The sequence below is a fragment of the Acaromyces ingoldii genome, assembly GCF_003144295.1.
Source record: "Acaromyces ingoldii strain MCA 4198 unplaced genomic scaffold FA10scaffold_8, whole genome shotgun sequence".
NCBI classification, from domain to species: domain Eukaryota; kingdom Fungi; phylum Basidiomycota; class Exobasidiomycetes; order Exobasidiales; family Cryptobasidiaceae; genus Acaromyces; species Acaromyces ingoldii.
In genome coordinates, this window is record NW_020290254.1 from 491390 (window position 1) to 511480 (window position 20091).

Genomic DNA, 20091 nt, shown 5'->3' on the forward strand with positions numbered 1-20091 from the left:
TCCAGCGCAGTCAGCAGCTACGAACGGAACTTGATTTCCGCCGCGGACCAGCACTTGCGACGGAATGAATGTGACGGGCGTTGGCGGCTGCCCAATGCCATTCCCTTATATCCTATCCATCGACGCTGCTGCTGCTGCTCTTGGTGTTGTCGCTGCCTCTGTTCCATTCCCTCGGGATCGTGTTGACTTTGCGTCGATGCGAGTCGTGGCGGCGTAGCAGCTTCCTTCCTCCCTCTCTCTCTTTCTCTGTCTCTCCCTTGCTCTACCCCTCTTACGATGCCCGCCATGGTGCTCGCGCCGGACTTTGCGTCTGGCCCCTCCTCTTCTCATCTCCATCTTCGCCATGTCCATGGTCAGGTTCATTCTCGCTCACACTATGCACCTCCCGGGTCTTTTATCACAGAGGAAGACGACGAAGACGAGGGCTCAGAAGACGAGGCACCGACGCCTGTCGATTATCACAGCAAGCCCACTCGATCACGGCCAGCCAGCTGGCTCCCGCCGGACGAGCGACAGAGACCGTTTGTGGCCTCGCCCCGGAGCAGCCTCGGCCCAACACCCAGTGCCACGCCTGGCCCGTCTCGACCTGCGTCCGCCCCACACGGCCACCACCCGCCGCCACGCGCCTCGGCAGCAGCGACCGCGGCACGCATTCGCGCAGAGCGTCTCCACAGGATGCTGGAGCCCACGCCGCGATTAGGCCAACATGCGCCGAGGACGGCCAGCACAAGCAGCAGCCGGTCCTACTCGGACGGCAAGACGCCCACGCTAGGCACGGCGTCGAGCCTGGCAAACGAGCGAGAGGCGAGCATGCGCACGCCAAGGCCGCATACAATGGGCACCCCCGAGCTGCAGCGAACGCCGCTGGCTGGGCTCCACAACAGTGAGGCCAATTTGCCCTTGGGGCCGCGTCGAGATGCAAGCGATGCGACAATCGAGGCCGAGGCGGTGGTAGCAGCAACGCAGAGACCGGACATTGTCATTCCACGCGTCGAGGTTCGAGGTGGTGGTGGTGGTGGTGGTGACGAATACGTGGCACCGACCTATGCGAGCGACTCGATTGGCCGGTTGAGCGTCACCTCGTCTGGCTACCAAAGCAGCGACTTTGGCCACGGCGGCGCGCGATCAGGAAGCGAGGCAGACTGGCAGCAGCAGCAGCCGCAGCAGGTACAGCGTGGTGGAGCATACGACAGCGGGCAAAGGCGCAAGGCGAAAAAAGTCGCCCCGCCCGAGCTTCTCGTCATCGTGCGGCCCCCACCCAGCAAGCAGTCGAACCCTTTGAACCTGCAGATCCAGCTCGTCATTCCCTTACCACCTTCTTCCAGAGAGCCCGCGGGGCAGCCTCGCACGTCTGGCGAGTCATCGAGGGACGAAGTGTCCATGACGGCATCCACCTCCTCCTCGACGTCGCTCAGGGGCGGCCTTCGCCGGAGCAACTCGATGAGCTCCGAGACGAGCAGCGGCGGCTTCTCGACCTACTCCACGTCCAGCAGTGGTGTCTCCTCGTCGCGCAAAGTGACACCGCTCTACAACCTCTGCTTCCACAGCATCCTCCCCACCACTGTCACGGACGCGGGGACAGACGACAAGGTGGCCAAGTTTGGACGAAAGGGCGTTGAGATCGACGGGTTCGGACACCTCGAGCCCCACGAGCTCATTTATGGAGTCAACGACCTGGCCACGCTCGACAAGACTGGTCGACGGGGATCGAGGTCAGGGCCGGTAACAGCGACGTCGGTGGCCAACAGCGGGAGCGGGAGCGGCGTTGGGTCCCCGGGCGATGGCAGCGTCGATTCCCACATGCTGTCGAGGCGGTCTGAAGATGAGCAGACGAGCCCACCCACGTCGGAAGAACCGCCCACCTCCTTTGAAGCAATGACGCCCGAGGCAAAAAGCCCGCCGGAGACTGTTGGTGGCAAGCTTCTCAGCAAGTTTAAACGCTTCAGCGCCCAGGCGCGGCCTGATGTGAGTGGTGGCGTATTCGCCAAGCCTTCGTCGGCCAACGACGGCCAGTCTCTCTTTGGCCGATTGTCTGTTGGCAGCGGAGTACGAGGCGTCTCCAGTGCAAAGGAGAGCCTGGCTCCCTCTGTGACGTCGGGTACCGACAGGGAAACAGCAACAAGCACGCGGGATTCCATCAGCGGCCTTACCAACACCTTTACCCATACGCTGGGCCTCGATATCCCTCAGCTCGTTGTCGGTGGTGGACTCAAGGGTGATTCTTCGAAGCGGACAGAAGGCTACTATTGGACGGTGCGCAAGTGGACGCGCAAGGCTGAGTTCGACGAAGATGAAAATCCGGAAGCTAGCATGAGGCGTAGGAGCGAGGCAGGGAGCAACGCAATCCTGAGCAGTGTCTGGAAGAGGTTCAACATCGTGAATCGCATGGGCGGCAACGAGATCCACCCACCCCCCACTGATATCCCCGTCCGGATCGAGTGGACCAGGGATCCGTCGGCCACGAGACGGGCCTCGAGCAGGCGGAGGAGTGTCGCCGCCCACGCGCGTTCTGCCACGGACAGCGTCAAGGGCGACAGGAGGGGCAGCTCTGACGTTTCGGTCTTTCGCAGGGGCAGCGTCCTCTCGCAGCGCAGCTCGTCTGCCGCGGCGGACTCGTCGTCCAACCTTCGTCCTCCAAAGAAGACTGGCTCGAGGCCCCCGTCGGTTGGCACGTCTTCTCCCCGACAGTCGACCGACGCAGGTTCCAACCCGCCTCGGATCAGCATCTCCAACGATGGCAACAGCGGCGACGATGACGACGATCCCGAGTCGGACCCTGAAGACTCCGAGACACCCTGGACGTGCCACTTGGTCCTGGGCCCGACGACGCGCATTCCTATTGGCAGCCTGTCTCCAGCGCCACACCACCCCAAGCTCGTCGGCCAGCTCGCGATTCCATTTCCGCTGCCGGACCTCAGCGCGAGCAGCCTGGGTGCCGATGGGGCCGGTCTGACGCGCGAGGAGATCAAAGACATCATCAGCGTCACTTGCCTCTTTGTCGTCGTTCGAGAGGGCTTTGGAGGCCTCGGCTCGACGGCTGTTGGCGGCAATGCGGCCAGTGGCACGAGCGCAAAGCACCGGAGGGCCGCTTCGTCAACAAAGGGCTGATATACCCCCCTACCTATCCTTCTCTTTCCCTTTCCATTGCTCCCTCTATCTCTTCTCCTCTCTTTCCCCTCTTCACTGCTCTCCATAGAGAGCGAGAGCGAAAAGCGACATTCTGCCCTGCATTGAACACTTGCGTTTCATTTTTCACATCCTGGTCTTTTCCTCTCTTCTTCAAGGTCGCACGCATTCTCTCTCTCTCACACCTCTTACTTTTGTTCCTCACAATCTCATTTGTGCGGTTCCGACACGGGACTGCGAGCCACTCTTTTCAGCAATCAAAGGTCTCTGCAGCAACAGGTCCCAGTCTGTCTGATCCGATGGCTTCGATGAGGAGAAGAGCGAGTATGCAAATTGTATGAGAACCTCTATATGAGTTGATCTGATGATGAGGATTGGACAAGAAGGAAAAAAAGAATCAAATGAAGAACAGCGCAGCACCCATGACACCCGCCACCGCCATGCTCGAAGCCGTTCTCGCCAGCCGCCCTGCTCCGTTCTCCTCCCGCAGCCGCAGATCGACGCCAAGGGAGTTGCAGTACGTCTTGCCGAACCCGTCTTGGGCGACGTACCGGCTCGGTCCGCCAAATCGCTGCCCGTCCAGCGTCCCTGCCCCTCCATTCTCGCCCGCACCCAGGCCCAGCTGGCCAGAATCGGCAAAGGTGCCATAGTCGATCTGGGCCGACACGTCCCAGATGGGACAGGCCCATTGGACCAAAGGGCTGGGACAAGAGCGGCTCACAAAGAAGCACGTATAGATGCAGGGCAGCACCTCGCCGTAAGCACTCGTCACCTCGAGCTCGTTCTCAATGTACGACCGTCGAGATTTGCTGCCGTGGCTTCCACCGCGATCGACAATGTAGGGCAGCAGCTCGGTGTTGAGGGCTGTCTCCTTGCCCGTCAGGTTGTATACGTTTGTGTAGGCTGCCGTCAGACTCGATGTGTTTGTGACAGACTGCTCACTCGATGTCGAGCCGAGAGTGTCAGTGCAGCGCGGCATTGTCACGGAGCAGAGCCAGTCCTGATAGGCCCTCTTGCAGTCGTCGCACGTCTTCACCGGGCTATAGTTGCCCTGTTCCATCGAGCCGCAAGGGAACGTGTCCACCGTCCGCGAGAAGTTGAGAAAGTTTGGCGCAAAGGTTTCGTTGATGACGGACAGTGCTCGATCCGTCGAGACAGTCGGACCCACGGGGATGCTGTAGGCCACCTGCGGGCAAAAGGATACGTCGTACACCAGCCGGCAATTTTCATTGTTTTTGGTCGTGAACTTGATGGCGGGCCACACCGTGGTAGCCATGAAGCTAGTTGATGTCGTACTGTTCGGCGATGTGATGTCTGTCTCTGTGTGCTCGATAAGCCAGGCTGTGTAATTTGTCGACGGCTGTAGCCCAGTCAGCTCGTATTGCAGTCTTCGCTCGTCGCCAGCGTCGAGCTGGGTGCTTCCCCGCGAAGTTATGGTCGCATTGATGGCCGGTGCCCCAGGATTTGGCGTGGAGTTGAAGGCTTGGAAGGCAGACTCGAGGGCGCAAAAGGACGAGTTGTAAGACTCGCTCATCGGAAGCGAGTGCTCGCCATCGGTAGGTAGGACGTAGACAGTGGCATTGGGAGGTGTGCTGTCGGCCTGGAAGCTAAAGCTGGTCGTCAGAAGCGCTCGAGTCGTGTCGCTGTCGGAGAATGTCAGACCTGCCGACGATGAGACATTGGCGGGAGGAAGACTTGTGCTGACTATGATGGTGATGTTCCATGTTCCGCTGGCGTCTGGAACCGTCTCAGGGGGATAGATGCTGATCCAGGCGCCGTTGGCGACCCTGTCGTCCGCATCTCCCTCAGTCGCGAGCGTCAGTTGAGCGTGGCCTCCAACAAAGTATTGGACGTTGCCGAAACCATCGCCGCGGTTGGGCAGGGAGTCGGGACCAGGTTTTTGATTATTCTCGTCGGTCGACACGTACATTCGTGGTAGAGTGGGCCGGTCGAGACTGGTGATACTTTGGGTGCGATTGTCGGCCACCACGAGGGGGGCGACGGAGGGACCTGAGCAAAGTGTCGCACTTATCCACAAGGGATTTGAAGGTACTACATAAGACGGTTGAATATGGAAGATAATCGGTTCTTGTGCAGCGACGTCAAGCTGCGTGACGACAGGGACGCCATCTGGGAGCAGGTTGCCATTAGGAATGTTGACAGTCCCATTCGCTTCCGCCTGATCAATTGTGACTGTTCGCCACGGACTGGAAATCGTCACCGCACTGCTCGGATTCGCTGTCGTCAATGTCGCCGATGTCAGCTGCTGCGTGTCGCCAGCTGAGCTTAGTTCGTCCTGCGCATGGACCCCGGGAGAAAGAGATATGAGAAGCAGGATAGCAACAAGGAAGAGCCGCCTCGTCACAGGGAGAAAAGGGTTGCTTGACAGACCTCGCCGTCGCCTTTCTTTTCTGTGGCCGACTGCACGTTCCTTTGCTCGCTCGTCGTCGATGATCCCCCCCAGAGTCAGGATTTGTCCCGTCCCTTGCCCTCTCCCTTCTCTATCCTCGCTGTTGTCCGCGCAATCGCCAGTACCGTGCGACTCCTCAGAGGCTGTACACATCATCCTCCCCTTCCCCTTTGTATCGTGTCGCCTGACGATCGTCGTCGTTGTCGTCATCGTCGTTAAAGCCTCGATGGGTCCGAGGCTGTGGACAAGGAGCAGGCAAAAGCGCAACGCAGCGCACAATCTTAAATTTCGGCCAAGAGGTTCAAGAGTCGAATCGGAAGTGGAACGGAGCCACATGGCAAGTTCTTCCACCTTGTGATTTTTATTTTTTTTTTGTTTTTGATTTTTTGGTTCAGAAGCTGGATTCCGGCCACTACGCTTTCTTCTTGGTCGTCAGTCCATCGAGATGGTCGAGGACAGCAGGCTGGTCGGCATCAACCGGGAGTGGGTCTCCAAGACGACCTCGACAGACTTTCCCTTCAACTCTGGCGCATCGGGCGCAACGTCTTCGTCGCAGCAATGGTCCTTGGAGGCGCTTCAGGCTCACCTCCAGACAAAAGTTACCCGGCTCTCATCGGACCGCATCGAGCTGGACCTCGTGGGCGTGGACGCGAGCGTGGCCAATGCCATCCGGCGAGTGCTTCTTGCCGAGGTGCCTACGGTGGCCATCGAAAATGTCTACGTGTGGAACAACACGAGCATCGTCGTCGATGAGGTCTTCGCCCACCGACTGGGGCTTGTGCCGCTCAAGATTGACCCAAAGAGGATGCACTTCAAGGGCGGTGAGTCTTTGTCAGGCCTCTCGCTTTCTGGCTAGTCTTGATTACTGATCCTGAGAGTGAGGAACAGATGATTCGCCGACGGATAGAAATACTATGGTCTTTGCGCTCAATGTCAGCTGCGAGCGGACACCAGGGACAAAAGAGGGTGATCCGAACCACATCAAAGGAGACAAAGGTACGTCTTGAGATTCTTCTGTTACTCATCCTCCCCCATACTCAGCTGAAAACACCTTCCCCTTAGTCCTCTCCGGTGACCTCGAATGGGACCCCAAGGGCGACCAATCTGTCGACTGGAAAGACGACCCGCCCCGCCCGGTCCACCAGGACATTCTCCTCGCAAAGCTCCGCCCCGGCCAAAAGGTCTTCATGGAGCTACATTGCGTAAAGGGCGTCGGCAAGGACCACACAAAGTTCTCGCCCGTGTCCACTGCATCATACCGGCTCCTGCCCCACATTGACATCCTCGACTCCGACAAGATCGTCGACGGCGGTGAGGAAAACGTTGGCAAATTCGTCAGGTGCTTCCCACAGGGCGTCATTGGTGTTCGAAGGCAGAAAGAGACGGGACGGGAAGAGATCTATGTCAAAGACGCTCGCAAGGACACAGTCAGCCGCGAGGTGCTCCGGCATCCAGAGTTTGAGGACTGCGTCAAGCTGGGCCGCGTTCGGGATCACTTCATGTGTGAGTGGCATCCCAAGCATGCATTTGCTCGAGAGGTTGAGACACCTATGCTGACGACGGTGCTGGTGACAGTCGACATTGAATCGACAGGCATCATCCCGCCAGAAGAGCTGCTTCCGTCGGCCATCGAGGTGCTCATCGACAAAATCAGGACCGTCAAGCAGGGCGTCGAGGAGCTCGAGAGGACCCACTCCTTTGCTGCTGCTCCTCGGTAGAACACCTCTCCCTTGCCTTCACATCCTTGTAACAGTACAATGAATAGCCATTCTTCAGCAACGTCTCATATGGAAAGATGATCTAGGAAAGCGACAATTGCACAGTCGGCGACAGAGAGGGGACAATGATTGGAGAGTACACTGGTGATTGACAATGACGACGGCGAACAACAATTAATCTAGTGCGATGGTGAGCTGGGGGGTGGAGGGAGGTTTCCGTGAAAAGGGAGGAAGAGAATGAGACGTGAAAACACCAAGCTATTGTTCAGTAGTACCGGAACTCGCAAGGTCCATGTCGCTGCTAGCCATTTCGACAACGCGCATCCCATTCGACTCCTTCGAAGTGGCGGAGGTAGAGGCCGTCGTTGCCGTCGTGCTCGCTGTAGCAGCCAACGAAGCTGACGAGGGGGAAGAAGTAGAAGAATGTGCCTGGGCAGCAGCAACAGAGTCGTCTGCCTGCATCGAAGAAGATCCAGAAGCAGACGCGTGCCTTCCCTTTCTCTGCACGAGCTTCTTGGCGTAGTCATCCGCGAACACCTTGACCTTGTACTTTTTCTCGTTTGGCAGGCCTTCCTTGAAAAGAGTTTCGTCGTCCAGGACAGAGGCTGAGGAGGAAGCGGCTCTCGCTCGGAGCTCCTTCTCGCACACAAGGTTTGTCAGCTCTCTCGCGTGCTTCTTGAAAACGTCCCGGTCGAGCTCCGCAGAATAGCGCGACATGACCTTGACGACGATCTCGCCCATGAGCTTCCTCAACCTCTTCTCGACCGTCGGTGAAGAAGACGAGGTGTCTTGGTCGCTGGCCTTCTTCTTCTTTTGCGGTCCCTCGACGCCCTCTGATGAACGCGGACGCGTCTGCGAATGCTGCCGTTTACCACTACTGCTGCTGCCACTCTTGTGATGATGACTATTGCCGTTGCTGCTGCTCTTTGGATTGCTGCTGCTTTTTCGGCTTGTGACTGCCGAGATAGAGATAGCCTTCTCCTTCTTTCTCCGTTCGGCCTCTTCCTCTGCCGCTTCTCGAGCCTTCTGTTCGGCAAGGCGCCGCTGCTCCGCCTGCGATTCGTTAGCCTGTCGAATGATCTCTTCGATGTCGACCTTTTTCTTTGCAGGCGCAACAGCAGCGACGGAGAGCGCGGGCGATGCCTTTGTCAAGGAAGTTTGCCAATGGACCTTGGTCGACGACGAATGGTGATGAGGATGCGGATGAGAATGTTGGTGTGGTGGATAATTGTGATGAAGATGTCGAGAATGTCCATCAGGCGTCTGAGGAGTCGAGGGCGAGTCGGATGCAGCGAAAAGCGGCCGTGGCACCACACTCTGCAGCTTGCCCGAGATCCAGTTGGGCGCCTTTGCCGTCTCGAGTGTCACGGCCGCTGCACCGCTGTTACTCTCATCGCCCTCATCGTCCCCATAGCGTCTCGGTTCGAGCCAGGAAGAAGACTGGTGGCCGTTGTTCTGGCCCTCCTGGTGTTGTTGATGTTGCTGGTCATCCTTGCGAGCGATTCGGTACTGCATCTCTAGTGCTTCCCAAGCACTGAGCAGATCCTTGGCTAGGTTGCTCAGCTCTTCGTCTTCGCCATTTTCGGCCAACTTTGTCACCAATTGATCGACGCCCGAGTCCACGACCTTGTTCCTAGCAATCAGCGGCCACCTGGCAAGGCTGCCCAGGGCCAGCAAGACTATCTCTCGATCGTCGATCCATTCGTCAATGAGCGCAGCCATCAGCACAAAGCCGTGGAGCCGTACCAGTCGTCGCTGTACCTCGACGTCCTGCGTCATGTGGACACGGCTGAGGAGCTTCTGGAGGATGTGCCGCAATGAGGTCGCTTGACGCATCGCTGTAACCACCTTTCCAACTTCCTCATCCTCAATCGGTCTCAGAGTAGGGTTATAGTCCTCGTCGAGATGTCTGCTCTTCTTACGCCGCGATCCCCTGGCTTCCAAACGATCCACCTCGTCTGAGATGCCAAGCGCCTCGATGAAGAGCTGATCCATACCGCCGATGTCGGTCTGCGTCTTGCCGCCAAGAACACCAATGCAGTTGGGCTCGCCGCAGTAGCATGGCTGCGCCTCGTTGCCGTACCGGTCGACATTGTAGTTGAAGCTGAGCTCCTCTCCCTCTTCGACGTCGCGCTTGGTAAAGATACCCATCCGCATATACTTGCCGACTGTCCACTTGGCTACCTGGCAATTCGGGTTGCAGCTGTGGTTGATGAAGCGACCGAGACCGCCTCTTTTTGTCGCATCAATGTACTGCCGTACCGCGAGGACGAGTCAGCCAACGAATTGTGAAGGAAAGCCAGATCATCCCGACTCACCTCCTCTCGTTGCAGCATCATAAAGTAGAAGTGTCGTATCCCCTCGTCTTTGTACTGCTGCATCCGCCGGTTCATTTCTTTTTCCTCGACGACCTCACCCAGGTACTCATACACGAACGTGTCTCTGCCATATGCCTCCCCGTCAGCTCGCCCTAGTCCCGGCCTGAGCTAATGAACAGACTTACGCTGGTAATGCCTTCGACGCTCGCAACCCGAATCCCTTCTTCTCGGTCGCCACCACTTCGAGGGGAGCATATTGTGCCTTTTGAAACCTATGGCGGCGCGCTGCAGTCAGCAAACCAATGTCACAAGATCCTTACTTAAATGCAAGAGACCAACCTCCTATTTTGACAGTAGTGGCCGCAATTGCATTCCGAGGCCATGCACTCGATTTGTGTGAGCCGATTTATGCAGGTCCCATCATCGGAGCAGGCACTCGAGAGGTCATCGATGCCTTTTCGTCGTTCCCGTCAGCATTCTTCTTCCCAAGCCAAAGCTTCTCCCTTTACTCACCATGGCGGTACTGGCACTCGCAGACCATGACATCTCGTTCCCGCCCTTTGCTCTTGCCAACTTTGTTGTTCTGGTGCGAGTTGACCTTGAGGCTCTCAAACGTCTCCAGAGCCTCGCCGGTAGCAATCGGCAGATGCGTTGCAAGCTGTGTCGGGCCCTTGGCCCTCTTGGCAGGCGACGACTTCCTCCTAGACGCAGATGGCGGACGCGCAGGCGAGGGCGAGGGCGACCTCGACGGTCCAGCTTCTGGCACGTCCCCTGTCTGCTCATCGTCCGAGGACGGCAACAAGTCGTTCATATTCGAAGGGCTCGGAGTAGGACCGGCTGCTGCTGCCGCTGCTGCAGCTGTTCTCACCGCTGAAGACGACGACGCCGAGGGCGAAGGCGAAAGCGACAAGAGGGAGTGTGGCGTAGCAGAGGTCCGCTTTTGTGAAGCCCCGTCAAGATCCTCCTCGGCATGTACAATCGCCACCATCTCACTCTCTCTCGTGTAATGTGACCACGCTGGGCGTCGTGCGTGCGGCCTCGTCTCCCTCCTCGGTCCTCTGATGTAAAGTGGCCTGGGAAAAAGAGCAATGTCGGCGCGCGCGCGCGTCTCTACTGGCTTTGAATTTTGATTTATCTGGAGACGGGGGGGCTCAAAGGGGTCGGCCGAGCTGGGACAGAGAGGGCGGCGCAGACGGCTAAGTCCAAATTTTCCGGCCAAAGCGACAGACACACATCAAAGACAGGGACGCGCATCATCCTCGCAATCTCGACACCCGATCGAAACGGCGGCCTAGAGGACAGGCGGTGACGAGAGACATGGTGTTGGATTTGGACCAAGCGATAGCAACGCTACGACAATGCAAGTACCTGCCGGAGCAAGACATCAAGTCACTCTGTGACATTGTCAAGTCGCTCCTCCTCGAAGAGTCCAACATCCAGCCCGTCGCAAGCCCTGTGACGGTGTGTGGCGACATTCATGGCCAGTTCTGGGATCTGCTCGAGCTTTTTAGAGTAGGAGGAGAGCCGCCAGAGACGGGCTATGTTTTCATGGTGAGTTCCCCAGAAGCACCTTGACTCTGTCTTCGTCGCGCGCTAATGAAGACTGTGTGCATGTAGGGCGACTTCGTCGATCGGGGCTACTTCAGCCTAGAGACCTTCTCGCTTCTCATGGCCCTCAAAGCCCGGTATGTGTCTTTTTAGAGCCTGTTTGCACAGTTACGCTAAAGCGCAGACCTAGGTGGCCGGACCGCATCACCCTGCTCAGAGGCAACCACGAATCGCGGCAGATTACCCAGGTATACGGCTTCTACGACGAGTGCCAGCACAAGTACGGGAATGCAAATGTCTGGAAGAGCTGCTGTCAGGTTTTCGACTACCTCAATTTGGCTGCTGTGAGTCGATATCTCACAGCTGAATTCCTTGCGACCGGCCTACTGATATGCGAGGTGTTTGCAGATCATCGATGGGAGGGTTCTGTGCGTCCATGGAGGCTTGAGCCCGGACGTGCGGACATTGGATCAGGTCCGCATCATTGCGAGGGCCCAAGAAGTTCCGCATGAGGGTGCATTCTGTGGTAAGTTGCCATGGTCAAGTAAAGATGGTGGGAAGGGTGCTGACTCCCTCTTGTGACCCGAACAGACCTCATGTGGTCAGATCCAGACGACATCGACACCTGGAGTGTCAGTCCGAGGGGCGCTGGCTGGCTGTTTGGGAAGACAGTGACGAGCGAGGTCTGTTTTTTCGCTGATTCCGTCAACTTCTTCAGCCTCTTTGCTGACCCGTACGTCTTCCAGTTTAATCATGTAAACAATCTCGAACTTATCGCACGGGCGCATCAGCTTGTTCAGGAGGGGTACAAGCTCATGCACGACAACGCCATCGTCACAGTCTGGTCTGCTCCAAATTATTGCTATCGGTGCGGCAACGTTGCTTCGATCTTCACTGTCGACGACCTCTTGAGCCTTGATGGCACGCAAGGGCAAGGGCAGCAAAATGGAGTTGCAGGTAATGACGAAGACGACGACGACGTAGAGAGCCAGAGGGCGATAAAGGGTGGCAATGGCGGGTATCCGGAGGAGCCGCCGACCAAGTATGGGCCAGAACACTTCAAAATCTTCGAAGCCGGTGAGTCTGATCTTCCAGAATTGAGCGGCGAAAGATTAAGGCAGGCCTGACGTCGCTTATCCCACAGTACCGGATCAAGAACGGACAACGCCGTCTCGATTGACAACATCACAGTACTTCCTCTAGCCTCTATCATTACTACTACAGTACATTACCACGGTTTTGACGCATACAATCCCATGCATCGGTTTCATGCACTCCATCCACACACTATTTGCACTGACGATTGCGTGAGGACTCAACAGTGGTAGGCTTGCCAGACGAGTGCAACTTCGCAGCGTGCTCCTCGGCTGTCGAAGAGGTCCGAGGTGGGGACTAGCTGAATGGAGGCGTCCGTGGATCCCCGCAATACGTCCGTCACTGGCCGGCAAGGTGTGAGTTGCAGAGCTCGAGGAGAGAAATGGGGAATGTGCGGACTCACATTGTAGAGCCTCGTCCAGGTCTCCATTAAACAAGACACGGATCCAAAGCGCCTCCTTAAGCTCATCAATGATGGACGATAGCGGTTCGAGATCGTCGCTGCGCGGGTCGCGCGACAGTGCTGCGATACCAAACGACGACGCACCCTTCTTCGACGATGTTCTCATACCCTCCCCTCTCCACTTCGCGCCGTCGGCAGCAGGTAGATCTACCTGGAATGTCGATCGAACAGGCACGCCCGCCTCTCCCTCGTCGTCGTCGTCGTCGTCATCTTCGTCGGCGTGAATTAAAGGAGCGACGCGCCTGCCGTCGTGTGCGACGAGCTGCCACTCGACGATGGCCCCGCGCGGCAACGCCGATCTCGGCAGCACAGCATAAACGACAGGGATGCTCTTCTGCTCGCTTCCTTGCAGCCAGCCCTCATCCCACGTCTCTGAACCTTGCTCGTCATCCTCCTCGCTGATTGCCCCCTGTCCGTCCCAGGCGCTCCGACAGGCGTTCAACCTCTTTGCTGTCTCTCTCTCCTCGCTGCCCTCTTCCACCCAGCAGATACACCCCTCGATCCACCCGTACCTCTTCTCCACACGGTGATCCTCGAGGACGGCCTTGAAGATGCGTCGCGCATGCTGAAGCGACAGTGCGATTTGCGCCATCTCTGCGTCTTCCTCCGACGGCGGCGGCAGGGACAGGGCCGCGGGCACGAGGCCAATCTGGCCTGCAATCGTTATCCTCGAGAAGGCCTGTATGGAATAATTTAGGTGGATCATAGAGCGAGATCGTCAGCAGTTGCAAGGGGTGAGAGAATGAAGAGAGTGGGACTCACATTGACGGCCTGGGAGTATGGTCCGATGTTAGCAGCGGCCCAGTAGCTCCTTGACTGGACATGGAGGGCCCGCCTCGGTCTGACAGCCGCTTGAGTATTCGAAGACGAAGCGAGTTCGTCATACCGGATCCCATCATCCATGGCCAGCGCCTCCAGGACGATCCTAGGCTCCTCATGACCTAACGCAATACAAGCTCGCGAAGGCGGATCTGCGCCAAACAGGGTGGAGTAGACCTTGTTCATTTGCGCAAAGTAGGACTGGTTCGAGAGGTAGACGTTGATATGGGCCAGGTGAGCTGAGGAGAGGCCCTCGGCCTGTAGAACAGAGAGAAGCTTGTCGAATGCATTTCGGAATTCTTCAGCTGGTGTCGGAGCAGGAGACGAGAGTCCAGCGATGGCGAGCCAGCAGCCTTTTCGGCAAGTCGTTGCCTGAGAGGCAGTGCTGAGCCGGGGAGCAGTACGACGCTCAAGAGCGAATTGCTGTGGAGAGCCCGGCGAAGCTTTTTTGGCCGCGTCAAGAGATTTGATACCCACCGAATCAAGGAGAGGAGGCACCGTGATAGCCTTTGACAGTGCCGGGGGGTGATTCTTTTCCTCGAGGTGAGCTCTGTCGATGCGGAGATACGAAACGCTGGCAAAGGACGAATCAGAGTGCAGGACCGATGTCGATTGGTCGATGACAATCCGCTTCTTGAAGAGAGGGCAGTCGAGCGTGAACGTTTCATACTCGCCGCCTTCGCCACAAACGTGGGCGCCATACATTGCGTTCTGTCGGGAGGCTCGTTGCACCAGTCAGCGTGCAGATCGTTAAAAGTAGCGATAATTGCTCACAAGCTTCATCAGTTTGCGCCTCATCTGCTTTAGGCTTCTCCCCAGATCTTCGCTCTCGAGACCGATCCCTGCCACTTTGATGAGTATTGCTTCGACATCTGCGCTGCACATCTCCCCGAGCAGCTCCGCCTGATTGCGCAGCCAGAGAAAGGCGAGGGGCTGCATCGCAATGTCTGGCCGCATTGCGACGTGCTCGACGCGCACGCGCTGGTAGTTGGACAGGATGGCGCCGACACTGACAGCATCGACTTCTGGATGCTTCGCCTTGACGAGCCGGAGCAGCTCGTACAGGTCTTCTGTCTCGTCTCGTCTTGAGGCAGACGAAGGGCCCGCCTGTTGTCCCAGCCCAAGGCGCGAGCCGTACGACGATGTCTGGTTCAGTGCTGTCCCTGAGATTGTCGTTCGATACAGCGGCAGGTCCATCGCCTGCGCAATGAGATGAATCGCATCGTGCCCGACCGTCTGGTACATGTACGAGTCGAGCTCATCTGCCCCACAGTTCACACAAGCCGTCTCTCAGCATCTCTTGTCTCCCACTTCACGGATTCTTCTCTGCTCAGCCGACACACCTTTTCCCTCAGGCGGTGCCAATGTTGCCAAAGCAACAATCTCGTGCCCCTGTCTCACGCATTGGCAGAGGTTGTAGCAGCTATCCTTGCCCCCCGACAAGAGCCCTACGACCTTCATCCCGTTCCCGACTGCTTGCGTTCTCGCCTCTTTGCGCCGAAATCTTCTTGCTCGTTTCTGGTTGAGCTTTCTTTCCTCTCTAGCAAAAAAAAGCCACGCGTTCGACGCGGCGCGCCAATTGAAAAAAAGTAACACGCTCGCTCGTTCGCTCCAGCCGGCGCTTGTCCACTCTCTGTCTCTTTACGTCCGTCCATCAACGCCCTCTTTGCGCGAGCATTCACCCTCTTTGTCTCTCAAGCGAGTGACTGCGACTCGGTCCTTCTAACCACTTCCTTATCATCATCTCTCAGCAAAGCCAGCAAGCAGCGTCCACACGCCATGTCCGTCGTGCACCTCCAAAACGTTGAGATTCTCAACGACAATGCTCCCTTTGCCGGTGAGTGTCAGTTGGCCCCAACTCCTTTCTCCTTCCCCAACACACGACACATAGCAGTCAAGAGAGCCAGCATGCTGACCGCGACGGAGAGCAGATCCATACATCTTCAAAATCACCTTTGAGTGCATCTCGTCGCTCAAGGACGACATTGAGTGGAAGTTGATCTACGTCGGCAGCGCCGAGTCAGAGGCCTACGACCAGGAGCTGGACAACTGCATGGTCGGACCCGTGCCCGTAGGCGTCAACAGCTTCGAGTTTGAGGCTGCCGCGCCTTCGCCCGACAAGATTCCTGCTTCTGACCTGCTCGGCGTCACCGTCATCCTACTCACAGCCTCGTACCGCGACGCCGAATTCATCCGGGTTGGCTACTACGTACACAATGCCTACGACAGTGAGGAGCTGCGAGAAAACCCGCCGGAACAGGTCGATCTGAGCAGGGTCAGAAGAGAGGTGCTTGTAAGCAAGCCACGCGTCACGAGATTCAACATCAAATGGTAAGTCGCCCCAACAGGCGGCCGTGGTGGTCACAGAAAGAAGGATGTGTGAGCGCTGACGACAAGGACGATTGTGATAATGATCAACAGGGACTCTGAGCCGAGCGCGCAAGAAACGAACGGGTCCGCAGCGGCGTCTGCCTTTGAAGCGGCCGGCGAGGAGCCATCGGCAGAAGAGGCAGCGCAGCCGCCGCCCGTCCAGGGTGGCAGCATCGTGCCCCCGCCGGCCGGAAGCACTTCGTCATTTGCACCCGTCACCGTCTCCTGAGAGCCGCTCTGTGTTGCCTCTGTATCCCCTCTGTTTCATCGTGCTTCTCTCTCTTCAAAATATACAACACCATTTCAGCATTGACTGTAGTCAGGCTAGAGAGGAAGGTAGTCGTGACACTAGGGGTTGTCAATGACGGCCGTGCATGAATGCTCGCGCATTCACAGCGTCAATCTACCCGGCCGCAAAGCAAGATTGTCATAGAAGGGTCTGGGTTTGATTCGATTACGCGAAAAGACCGCGATGGCATTGATCTGTGTGAATGAGAGAGCGCGTACTGCTGCTACTAGTATTATGACTGTGGTGATAATGTGTGAAAGATGAGAGAAGAACAAGAACCAAAGTGAAGAACGATGCCTTATGGATAGAGTGAGAACGAGAGCAAAGGCGAAAAGGAGTGGAATCGACGAGGCAACGGGTGTGTCGTACCGACACGCAGGCCGCTGGGCGGTCCTTTATGATGAGCCAAGATTCGTCGCGTCTGGGTGCGTGTTGAAGTAGTTTCGGTCCTTGCAGTACTCGTCAGGAAACAGGCCGGTATAGTCGGGAATGTACCACGAGGCAAAGGCCATGAGGACGAAGACATTCATGAGAATCCATCCCTCCATCCAGTTTGAGCGGCCGTCTGCGATACTGTAGGAGACGATGAGGACGGCGAGGAAGAGGAGGATGGCGACAAAGGGGTCGAAGAGGAGACTCAGTGGCTTGTCGGCAATCCAGCCAATGACGACGAGGAGCGGGAGGACAAAGATGGCAATCTGGATCGACGATCCCACCGCAACGCCCATGGCAAGGTCCACGGCGTTCCTTCTCGCGGCCACAACGGCTGTGACATGCTCGGCGGCATTGGACACGATGGGAAGAAGGACTAGACCGATGAAGCTCTTTGGTACGCCATAACGACTTGAGAAGCCGTCGAGGGAGTCGACGAGCCACTCGGAAGTGACACCGACGAGGACAGTGGAGACGACGAGGAGAGCGCCAGCAGTCCAAATTTCGAGCGTAGGCTCCTCCTCTGCGTCTTCGTCGTCGGCGTAGAGGTGGGTGTGGGACCTGAGCTGGAAGTAAAGGTAGCCGGCGTACATGACAATGAGTATTATTGAGCCTCCTCGTGAGAGCTTGAGGAGATCGGAGCGCTCCTCAGGATCGGGAACAACGCTGCCCAGCGTTGCGTGGAACCCGGCGGGGATCAAGGCGCTGATGACGGCCATTGTAAGCATGCTCGTGTTGAGCTGGGCGGCGGTCTGCTTGAACTCTTGCTCCTTGTAGCGAAGACCGCCGACGAAGAAGCACATGCCAAGAACCAGGAGCAAATTCGAGAGGACGGAGCCAACCAGCGACGTCTGCGTGATGATAAGCTGGCACTGGAGCAGGGCAATGATGGCTACGATGAGCTCAACAGCGTTGCCCAGAGTTGCATTGAGCAGTCCACCCAACGTCTGACCAACTCGGAACGAGACTGTATGCGGGTGATCAGCATTGGGCATATCATAAGGAAAGACTGAAGCAGAAGGAAGCAGAAACTCACTTTCTTCTGTCCCGTACGAAAGAAGTGCAGCCAAGGGCATGATGGCAAGGAACGACGTCAAGAAGATTGCCAGATCGTTGTCAGGTGTCGCAAAGTGAAGCGCCCATGAGACGGGTATGAGGAGCACAAGCTGAGGAGGGGTTTTTGGGAAGTAAGTCAGAACGTGATTGCTCCGTTACGCTTGTTTATCTGGAGTGAGAGACTCACGACATTGAGGAAGTTGTACTTGACAATGTTCAACAGGCTCTGCTTGACTGAGGGTGCAGGCTTGAGACGATGCTCGGGCACGAAGAGGCTGGTGAACGATCTGCGCGGCACCTGCGTCAGTCGCTTGTGATTCCTTGTCCGTAACATCAAACAGGCTCACCTCCCCAGTGCCCGCTGGCCTATGCTGTTCATGGTCGACCTTCTCGGCGGTCCCATGGCAGGACCACCTAGTCCCATCCTCTGCTCGCTCTCGTTCCTGCCCAGACTAATCGTTGTCTTTGCCCTGCTGCTCGACCCTTCGGCACTCTTCTCGTCTGAAGCCGGATTTGATGATGCTGCCTCGCCGCCGCCGCTAGTGCTGTCTGAGCCGGGGTGCGCGAGACCTCCCTCCTCAAGATCCAGTGTGGTCCGCTTCGACGGCCGACGGTTAGGCTTGTCGCCATTGTCGGGAGCCTTTACTCCCTCAAGGGAAGACATGTTGTCGTTGATGGGGTCCTGGTCCACGTGTTCCTCGCTCTTCACTCTTTACAGCGTCTGTCTTCCGAGTGGGACTGTCCAAGTGAGATGCGCAAGAGAATCAGAGGATCTCTCGAGGCTCGATCGGTATCGAAGGTCGCGAGCTGATGGGGAGAGGAGAACGTTGAGAGAATCGAATACCTTTGTTGTGATGGCAGGTGAAGAGAACAACGACGTAATACGGATGAGAAATAAAGGTTATAGGTGGACCCGGACAACAAGGGCCAAAGTGCCAAAAACTGGTCATTTTTAGAAATTGAATCTCCACTGGGCGAATCCCACCCCTCGCCCTCCGCACAAGCCGTTGGTTGACACTGCCCCCCCTATGACGGGCGGCTATTTTCGATTTTTAACATAGAAGAAGCGCGGCCTGGCTCGATTCGCTCTTCCACGCCACCCTTTACACTGCCAAATGCCCCTTCTTTTCGACTTTGCTCACCCTGACTTGCGCTTCCCGTGGGTTGCAAAGGCCGCTGCCTGTGCACCGTCGGAACACGTGTGACGCGTCGTTGATTAGCTCAGTTCTTGGCATCGCCACAAAACATTCTCTCACGCTCATGGCTGTACTGAATATTGCTGAACGAGCCGAGCTCCCAGCGCCATTTTGTGAAATGGCCTGTTCGGCTTCCGAAGAAATAAGACCGTTCTTCAGATCGCCGGGTATACCTGTTGTGGCCCTGCGCTCCTGATGAGGAGTGATGCGAGGAGACTGACGCTTCACATATTTCTTCTGTCGAAGCAGGCTGAGGGTGCTGGGGCTGGTCTCTATCAGGCACAGCTTCACACGAGACCGAAAGCAAGGAAGAATATTAGAGTCAGAAGTTCCCTGCGTCGCTGCAGATCGTTTTCTGCTGCCTGCTTCTCCCTGGTGTCTTCACCGTGAACTTTATTGATGCTCGAAGGCGTCTGAACAGTATGTCCAGCGCATAAGTTGAGGCCAATTTGCGTCTTCTTTCTGTCAGGAATGTCAGAACAGAGAAGGAAGGCTTCCTTTATTCCGATTCTGTCTCCCAGGCTCAATGCAGCGTCAATGACAGCAAATCACTCACGACAGAGGCTCTCATCTTTCTTTGCTATTCACAGTACTGACCGGGCGGAGTGGAAAAGAGGTAAGAGATTACTTTACGGCAACGGGAGCGACGTTCAAAATCGAAGGCTTCGCTCAGCTTCGCACTTGACGGATAAGAGCATAGTCTACTTAATTGTGCGGCTCTCTCTCTTCGCGCGAACTAATGTAGATGCCTGACTTGGAGCAGACCGCAGAACACCACCCTTGAATCAGACAGTACGCCAAAGTGAAAGGCCTGGTTGTCGAAAGTAGTGAGCCCAAAAATAGACCGTAACAGCTTTCCACAACCCACTCTCGTCGTCAGTATTGCGCCCTGAGGGTAGAGAAAGTGAACATGTATGCTAATGGACCTTTTAGAATACCATTCGCCCAGAGACACAAAGGGCAGGGCCCGAATCTCCACACGCCTCTTCTGTTTGCCTGTCCTTCAAGAGGGACTTCTTTTTCCTCCTTTACGGCAACTTTCCAACTCTCAAGTCGCACACGGGCCCCAGAGAGCGAGACTCAGGCGTCTGATGAACTGCGCCTACGTCTGCCATCAGTGTCGCACGACCATCACAGCTGCAATATACGACCTGAGGTAAGTCAGTCGACCAGAACGAAGTTCTCTGCTGCCGTGCTTACTGGCTCGCCCTCTGTGAGTAGCAGCAGAAGAAGAGGAGACACACGGAACGA

At 56.8% G+C, this 20091-nt stretch overlaps 8 protein-coding genes across 8 annotated transcripts; 4 read left to right on the forward strand and 4 right to left on the reverse strand.

The window, feature by feature from the left end:
- Nucleotides 1–276: 276 nt before the first annotated feature.
- On the forward strand, nucleotides 277–3108 carry FA10DRAFT_262884 (hypothetical protein; the record flags this gene model as incomplete). Its single annotated transcript, XM_025520156.1, has 1 exon — nucleotides 277–3108. One exon carries the CDS (start codon nucleotides 277–279, stop codon nucleotides 3106–3108), a length of 2832 nt encoding a protein of 943 aa, XP_025374328.1.
- A 310-nt stretch (nucleotides 3109–3418) lies between these two features.
- Nucleotides 3419–5809, reverse strand: FA10DRAFT_195611 (hypothetical protein). The gene has a single exon (XM_025518403.1). The coding sequence runs from the start codon at nucleotides 5744–5746 to the stop codon at nucleotides 3524–3526; it is 2223 nt and encodes a 740-aa protein (XP_025374329.1). The 5' UTR covers nucleotides 5747–5809; the 3' UTR covers nucleotides 3419–3523.
- Nucleotides 5810–5937: 128 nt separating this feature from the next.
- FA10DRAFT_195717 (RBP11-like subunits of RNA polymerase) lies at nucleotides 5938–7383 on the forward strand. The gene is made up of 4 exons (XM_025518404.1): nucleotides 5938–6357; nucleotides 6425–6532; nucleotides 6599–7039; nucleotides 7112–7383. The coding sequence occupies exons 1-4, from the start codon at nucleotides 5982–5984 to the stop codon at nucleotides 7252–7254; spliced, it is 1068 nt and encodes a 355-aa protein (XP_025374330.1). The 5' UTR covers nucleotides 5938–5981; the 3' UTR covers nucleotides 7255–7383.
- A 129-nt stretch (nucleotides 7384–7512) lies between these two features.
- On the reverse strand, nucleotides 7513–10383 carry FA10DRAFT_234725 (hypothetical protein; the record flags this gene model as incomplete). Its single annotated transcript, XM_025518996.1, has 5 exons — nucleotides 7513–9507; nucleotides 9573–9696; nucleotides 9758–9844; nucleotides 9912–10026; nucleotides 10086–10383. 5 exons carry the CDS (start codon nucleotides 10381–10383, stop codon nucleotides 7513–7515), a joined length of 2619 nt encoding a protein of 872 aa, XP_025374331.1.
- Nucleotides 10384–10761: 378 nt separating this feature from the next.
- On the forward strand, nucleotides 10762–12397 carry FA10DRAFT_269740 (putative serine/threonine protein phosphatase ppe1). Its single transcript, XM_025522863.1, has 7 exons — nucleotides 10762–11123; nucleotides 11190–11257; nucleotides 11311–11464; nucleotides 11529–11646; nucleotides 11712–11803; nucleotides 11867–12197; nucleotides 12265–12397. The coding sequence occupies exons 1-7, from the start codon at nucleotides 10890–10892 to the stop codon at nucleotides 12321–12323; spliced, it is 1056 nt and encodes a 351-aa protein (XP_025374332.1). The 5' UTR covers nucleotides 10762–10889; the 3' UTR covers nucleotides 12324–12397.
- FA10DRAFT_256461 (hypothetical protein) lies at nucleotides 12320–15006 on the reverse strand. Its single transcript, XM_025519807.1, has 5 exons — nucleotides 14841–15006; nucleotides 14272–14759; nucleotides 13441–14208; nucleotides 12619–13357; nucleotides 12320–12557 (listed from the first exon to the last, which is right to left on the reverse strand). Exons 1-5 carry the CDS (start codon nucleotides 14956–14958, stop codon nucleotides 12436–12438), a joined length of 2235 nt encoding a protein of 744 aa, XP_025374333.1. The 5' UTR covers nucleotides 14959–15006; the 3' UTR covers nucleotides 12320–12435.
- A 270-nt stretch (nucleotides 15007–15276) lies between these two features.
- Nucleotides 15277–15832, forward strand: FA10DRAFT_234662 (histone chaperone ASF1; the record flags this gene model as incomplete). The annotated part of the gene is made up of 2 exons (XM_025518992.1): nucleotides 15277–15334; nucleotides 15426–15832. The coding sequence occupies 2 exons, from the start codon at nucleotides 15277–15279 to the stop codon at nucleotides 15830–15832; spliced, it is 465 nt and encodes a 154-aa protein (XP_025374334.1).
- A 461-nt stretch (nucleotides 15833–16293) lies between these two features.
- On the reverse strand, nucleotides 16294–18553 carry FA10DRAFT_245812 (Calcium/proton exchanger). Its single transcript, XM_025519386.1, has 4 exons — nucleotides 17992–18553; nucleotides 17832–17931; nucleotides 17625–17754; nucleotides 16294–17555 (listed from the first exon to the last, which is right to left on the reverse strand). Exons 1-4 carry the CDS (start codon nucleotides 18306–18308, stop codon nucleotides 16552–16554), a joined length of 1551 nt encoding a protein of 516 aa, XP_025374335.1. The 5' UTR covers nucleotides 18309–18553; the 3' UTR covers nucleotides 16294–16551.
- Between the last annotated feature and the right edge of the window lie 1538 nt (nucleotides 18554–20091).

Excerpts from the sequence above, each read along its gene's own strand:
- FA10DRAFT_195611 (XM_025518403.1), bottom strand. The coding sequence starts at position 5,746 with ATGACGACAACGACGACGATCGTCAGGCGACACGATACAAAGGGGAAG.
- FA10DRAFT_195717 (XM_025518404.1), top strand. The coding sequence starts at position 5,982 with ATGGTCGAGGACAGCAGGCTGGTCGGCATCAACCGGGAGTGGGTCTCC. Across the intron at positions 6,358-6,424 it reads GAGGATGCACTTCAAGGGCG|ATGATTCGCCGACGGATAGA; the intron begins GTGAGTCTTTGT and ends AGTGAGGAACAG. Across the intron at positions 7,040-7,111 it reads CGTTCGGGATCACTTCATGT|TCGACATTGAATCGACAGGC; the intron begins GTGAGTGGCATC and ends TGCTGGTGACAG.
- FA10DRAFT_269740 (XM_025522863.1), top strand. The coding sequence starts at position 10,890 with ATGGTGTTGGATTTGGACCAAGCGATAGCAACGCTACGACAATGCAAG. Across the intron at positions 11,465-11,528 it reads ACTACCTCAATTTGGCTGCT|ATCATCGATGGGAGGGTTCT; the intron begins GTGAGTCGATAT and ends AGGTGTTTGCAG. Across the intron at positions 11,804-11,866 it reads GGAAGACAGTGACGAGCGAG|TTTAATCATGTAAACAATCT; the intron begins GTCTGTTTTTTC and ends TACGTCTTCCAG.
- FA10DRAFT_256461 (XM_025519807.1), bottom strand. The coding sequence starts at position 14,958 with ATGAAGGTCGTAGGGCTCTTGTCGGGGGGCAAGGATAGCTGCTACAAC. Across the intron at positions 14,760-14,840 it reads GGCACCGCCTGAGGGAAAAG|ATGAGCTCGACTCGTACATG; the intron begins GTGTGTCGGCTG and ends ACTGTGGGGCAG. Across the intron at positions 14,209-14,271 it reads GGCGCAAACTGATGAAGCTT|AACGCAATGTATGGCGCCCA; the intron begins GTGAGCAATTAT and ends GCCTCCCGACAG.
- FA10DRAFT_245812 (XM_025519386.1), bottom strand. The coding sequence starts at position 18,308 with ATGTCTTCCCTTGAGGGAGTAAAGGCTCCCGACAATGGCGACAAGCCT. Across the intron at positions 17,932-17,991 it reads GGCCAGCGGGCACTGGGGAG|ATCGTTCACCAGCCTCTTCG; the intron begins GTGAGCCTGTTT and ends GGTGCCGCGCAG. Across the intron at positions 17,755-17,831 it reads AGTACAACTTCCTCAATGTC|CTTGTGCTCCTCATACCCGT; the intron begins GTGAGTCTCTCA and ends ACCCCTCCTCAG.